This window comes from Danio rerio, chromosome 21 (genome assembly GCF_049306965.1).
Source record: "Danio rerio strain Tuebingen ecotype United States chromosome 21, GRCz12tu, whole genome shotgun sequence".
In the NCBI taxonomy this organism is placed as follows: domain Eukaryota; kingdom Metazoa; phylum Chordata; class Actinopteri; order Cypriniformes; family Danionidae; genus Danio; species Danio rerio.
The window spans coordinates 5686501-5692500 of NC_133196.1; the positions used below are offsets into that span (position 1 = coordinate 5686501).

Here is a 6000-nt window from a genome sequence, read left to right on the forward strand (position 1 = left end):
AAAACACATCAGGTGTCTTACACTACAAATTCAAACAGCAAAATAGAAAATAGTAGTGCTGTGAAATGATGAATCACATCCAAAATAAGAGTTTGCATGAGTACCATGTACAGTTGAAGGCAAAATTATTCAACCTCCTGTCAATTATTTTTAATATTTCATCTTTAATGGAATAAAGAATTCTTTACAGTATTACTTATAATATTTTTTCTTATGGAGAAAGTCTTATTTGCTTTTTAAAAAAAATTATCAGCCCTTTTAAGCAATATTTGTTTTTGATTGTTTTACAGAAAAAACACTGTTAGATAATGAAGCAGTTATGAATTACCTAAGAAACTGTGCGAAAAATATAAAAACTTAAAATTGAAGTTTTACAATTAATAATTCTGACTAACAGTATATTTATGTATTTGATATAATATAAAATGATATATAAAAATAACTAATTATAAATAAACAGAAATGTAAATATATTTGTACACACACACACACACGTATATATGTATGTATATATATATATATATATATATATATATATATATAAGCTGCTGAAGTCAGAATTATTAGCCCCCTTATTTATTTTTTTCCAATTTCTGTTTAACTAAGAAAAGATTTTATCAACACATTTCTAAACATAATAGTTTTAATAACTCATCTCTAATTACTGATTTATTTTATCTTTGCCATGATGACAATAAATAATATTTTTTCAAGATACTTATATACATCTTAAAGTGACATTTACAGGCTTAACTAGGTTAATTAGGTCATCTAGGCAGGTTAGGGTAATTAGGCAAGTTATTGTATAATGATGGTTTGTGCTGTAGACTATCGAAAAAAATATAGCTTAAGGGAGCTAATAATATTGACCTTAAAATGTTTTTTAAAAATTAATAACTGCTTTTATTCAAGCCAAAATAAAACAAATAAGACTTTCACCAGAATAAAAAATATTATAAGACATACTGTGAAAATTTCCTTGCTCTGTTAAACATCATTTGGGAAATATTTAAAAAAGCAAAATAAAATCATTGACTTCAACTTATCTATATATATATATATATATATATATATATATATATATATATATATATATATATATATATATATATATATATATATATATATATATATATAGATATAGATATAGATATAGATATATATACACACACATAAATAAATAAATAAATAAATAAATAAATAAATAATGTAAATACACACTTTTATTTTGGAATTATTTATAGTGTGGTATAAACCTTTATAGTTTTTTATTTTTTACATTTCTAGATTTTTTTAGTAGTGGAAGTCTTATAAACAGGGATAATATTTAATAATTATGAGAGAACCACAAATATTTGTTTTGCTCTCCCAGTGGCCCAAATAGCAAACTTAAAAAAAAAAGGTGTGGGGGATAAATGAGAAGACGTCATTCAGAAGAGAAAAAACACGTCAAATATACAAGATTTTTAATTTTTTAATTTTTCAAGACAGGATTTTGCAATAAAAAAAACTTTATATTACCAAAAAAAAAACTAGTTAACATTTATTCAGTGCAAAGGTTTTGTATACATATATCTTTTTCATGTAACTGTAAAATCTGCTGGTGGCTGTGTTGAAAGTGTGCAAAAGAGTACCGGTCCAGTGTTTGTCGCAGTGGCAGTTGTAGGTGTTGATGCCGTCGATGCAGCGTCCGCCGTTCTCACAGGCGTGTTGAGTACAATCATCAACATTATGCTCACACGTCTGACCTGTGAAGCCTGACACACACACACACACACACACACACACAACAACAACACTGCTTTAAAACTCACTTCAAAAAATAAACAAATAAAAATTTGTTCTGTCAAATTAAAATTAAACAGCATCCGAAGAAAAATAAACTAATATTTACATAATGTATGTGTTGGACTCAGTGTTGGACTTTTTTTTTTTAGACAAAAAAGTGTGTGTGTGTGTGTGTGTGTGTAAGCGGCTCAGTTCAGATCACTGTCTGAGATTAAATATAAACTGACAGTAAATAGAGCCGCACTCCGGGAAAAACACACATACACACACACACGCACGCACGCACGCACACACACTGTTAATGAATGACAGCACACATCTCATATCATTAACCTAAACACAATAAAGCTATTTTGTGTGTGTGTGTGTGTTTGTGTGGTGTGTTATGTTACTGTTTGTGTGTGTGAGTATACAGCGCTCTGAACCACTTGAGTGATGTGTGTAAGTGTGTGTGTTTGAGTAAGTGTGTGTTATGTGTTACTGTGTATGTGTGTGAGAGAGAGAGAGAAAGAGAAAGAGAGAGATCATGTGTGTATGACTGACTGACTGTGTGTGTGTGTGTGTGTGTGTGTGGTGTGCTATGTTTCTGTTTGTGTGTGTGTGTGTGTGTGTGTGTGTGTGTGTGTGTGTAGAGTGCTCTGAACGTGCGTGTAATGTGTTACTATGTCTGTGTGTTTGCAGCACTCAGACCTGCTTGAGTGATGTGTGTGTGTGTGTGTGTGTGTGTGTATATATATGAGTGTCAAGGTGTTGTGTGTGGTGTGCTAGGTTTCTGTTTGTGTGTGTGTATATAGAGTGCTCTAAACCACTAGATTGATGCTTGTGTTTGGTGTGTGTGTGTGTGTGTGTGTGTGTGTGTGTGTGTGTGTGTATACATGCAGTGCTCTGACCTGGCAGGCAGGAGCATGTGTGTGTGGTGTCGCTGGTCTGCACGCAGGTTCCTCCGCTCCTGCAGGGCGAGGGCAGGCAGGGCTGGTAGAGGCGCTGGCAGTGTGGGCCGGTGTACTCGGGCGGGCAGCGGCACAGGTAAGAGCCCACCTCATTAATGCAGGTGCCGCCGTTCCTGCAGGGCGACGGAGAAACTGCACACTCGTTCACGTCCTGCCGGCACGTCTGACCATGAAAGTTCGGAGGACACGTGCAGATGTAGTGCGACTCAAACGCTGAACACTGACCGCCGTTAGCGCACGGGTTCGAGGCGCACGGGTCCGCCAGCTGACACGTTTTACCTGCGCACGCACACACACATATACAGTTGAAGACAATTATTCAGTCTCCTGTGAATTTCTTTTTTAAATATTTCCCAACTGATGTCTCGTTTTAAGCTTGAGCAACTAAATGAATACAAGACTCTATTTAACTGAATATATTTTAATTACATTACAACATCGATGCTGGATGCAGACCTGGTGCTGTGCAATCTTGGAGGCATCCAATGCTTTTTAATGCCCACCCCTAATGCCGAGTTCAGACTGCATGATTTTCCAACTAGTCGTGTCACGGATGTTTTCACACTGTTTGACTATCTGGGCTAGCGTTTCGTCGCTGCTTTGTTTACACTGCAAGATGGTTTGGGGACATAGACATCCACATTGCATGACTTTACTATAGGAAGAATCACCGACAACTTCGTCCAAACTACGCCTCACAGCCAAAAACACGTAGTAGAGCCTATCTTTTATTATTAACTACATAATAAGAAAGAAGCCTTTAATGGGGTAGAACATGTACATGTTTGCTCACCTGGGTTTAAAGGGAATTAGCCATTTCTCCTCAACGTTGATAATAAACTAATTTCTTTCTGTATGAAACGTCAAACAGACACGGCTGCTCCTGAGTCCTGTCAAACCTCCACTAGTTTTCCCTCAATTTCGTGGGTCCAAATAAACCGAAAAAGAGTGCTTTTAACTTCTCCCCCAGCCTCCCGCTGGCCTGCAGCAGGTATACACACACGCACACACACAAGTGAAAGCTGCTCTCTCATTGGCTGTAGGCGATCGCTGATGTTACTTTCAGTCAAAACTCAATTCACACGGCATGATTTGCATTGCCGACAGCTCCAGATATTTAGAGGCATCGGCGACTCATCGGCGACTCTATCAGATCGCGTCTTTGATCGTTCATACTGTGGGATTGTCACTCACGTGCACGAGCAGCGATTTGCCTGTGATTTCAGGCATTTGTCGGCGATTTCTCAAAACCTGATGGCGAACCAAAATCGGGGCTAAAGTCACGCAGTCTGAACTAGGCATAACCCTAACCCTCACAGTGACGTCACTAGCTCCATTGAGTGCATTGAATCTGACATTGCATCCCTATATGCATCCAGACACTATTGTAAAAATCTAAAACAGTTTAAGCTTTACTTCTGCAAAAAAAAAATTGGACTTACAATTAAAATAAAAAGTCTCTTTGAGATAAAAATCGTTGTCTGATACCATTAAATAAATAGGGCATTTGATGAGGATATGTTTAATAGTTTGATTCCTGTTGCAATATTGACACTTATGAGAGTTTTTTTGTGGCTGATATGACATCTTATGTAAACGTTCTCATCATGTCTTGAGTTCAAAAAGCAGTTTGGTTTTCTCAGTTTGTAAAATGCTGTAGTGCGTGTGTGTTTGATCATACCTGACCATCCGGGCTGGCAGCGGCAGGTGAAGGTATCGAGTGTGAGCAGAGAGCAGGTTCCTCCGTTCCGGCAGGGAGAGTTCATGCAAGCATGATTGACTGGAGTCAGACAGAGCCGGTCACTGAATCCTAACACACAGTCGCACTTCACACCCACTTCATTGCCCTGCATCTGCGGCCGACACACACCTCCGTTACGACATGGGGATGGGTTGCAGGGGTTCGGGAATTGACATTGAGCACCCACGAAGTCTGCAGGACACCTGGAGAAACACACACACAGACACATTTTAATTAAATATATTAAAGCAAACATGCAAAATAAATAAGAAAGAAAACAAACAAATAGACAAAATTAATAAACAAGTAAATGAACTAAATAAACAAACAACTAGATAATAATGAAATAAAACTAAAGGAATAAACAACAAAATAAATAATAAATACAACCAATTATATAAGCAAAATCAATAAATAAACAAGAAAACAAACAAATAGACAAAATAAATAAACAAGTAAATGAACTAAATAAATAAACAACTAAATATTAAATAAACAAAGCCAAATAAATAAAGAACAAAATAAATAGAGATAAACAGACAGACAAACAAAAGAAATAAACAAACTAAATAAAACCAAAAAAATAAAAAATAAAAAAATAAAACAAAAACAAACAAAATAAATAAACAGGCAGGCAATATAAATACACAAATAAATAAAACCAAATTAGCAACAAAAATAAATAAACTAGATGAAACCAAATAAATGAACAAGCTAAATAAATAAATAAACAGACGAAATAAATTAACAAAGTAAATAAGGGCGACACAGTGGCGCAGTAGATAGTGCTGTCGTCTAACAGCAAGAAGGTCGTTGGGTCGAGCCTCGGCTGGGTCAGTTGGCATTTCTGTGTGGAGTTTGCAAGTTGTCCCTGCGTTTGCGTGGGTCTCCCCCACAGTACAAACACATGTGGTACAGGTGAATTGGGTAGGCTAAATTTTCCATAGTGTGAGTGTGTATGTTTCCCAGAGACGGGTTGCAGCTGGAAGGGCATCTGCTGCGTAAAACATTTACTCGATAAGTTGGCAGGTTCATTCCGCTGTGTCGACCACAGATTAATAAAGGGACTAAACCGAAAAGAAAGTGAATGAATAATAAATAAATAAAACCAATAAAATGAACAACAAAATAAATGAAAAGACAGACAAAATAAATAAACAAATAAATAAGCTAAACAAATAAAACCAAATAAATAAACAAACAAAATTAATAAATAAACAAACAGACTAAATAAATTAACTAATTAACTAAATAAAACCAAATAAATAACCAACAAAACAAATAAACAAAAAAAATAAATAACTAAATAAAACCAAAACAATTAATAACAAAAAAACCTAATAAATAAACAACAAACTAATTAATCTGATAAACTAAATAAGTAAAACTAAGCAAACAACAAAATAAATATATAAATAAATGAAACGTAAACAAACAAACAAACAAAACTAACTTTATTCATTCTAACAAAAGAAAAGACTTTATTTACTTATTATTTATTTGATATTTGTATGCCTAATT

The 6000-nt window shown here is 35.0% G+C and overlaps 1 protein-coding gene across 1 annotated transcript in view; it reads right to left on the reverse strand.

The window, feature by feature from the left end:
* The window catches only part of notch1a (notch receptor 1a), a 68583-nt gene that overhangs the window by 41182 nt on the left and 21401 nt on the right, over positions 1–6000 (reverse strand). Inside the window, 3 exon segments of the mRNA NM_131441.1 lie at positions 1635–1757; positions 2679–3017; positions 4420–4682. Of these exon segments, the coding sequence (NP_571516.1) occupies positions 1635–1757; positions 2679–3017; positions 4420–4682 (725 nt within the window).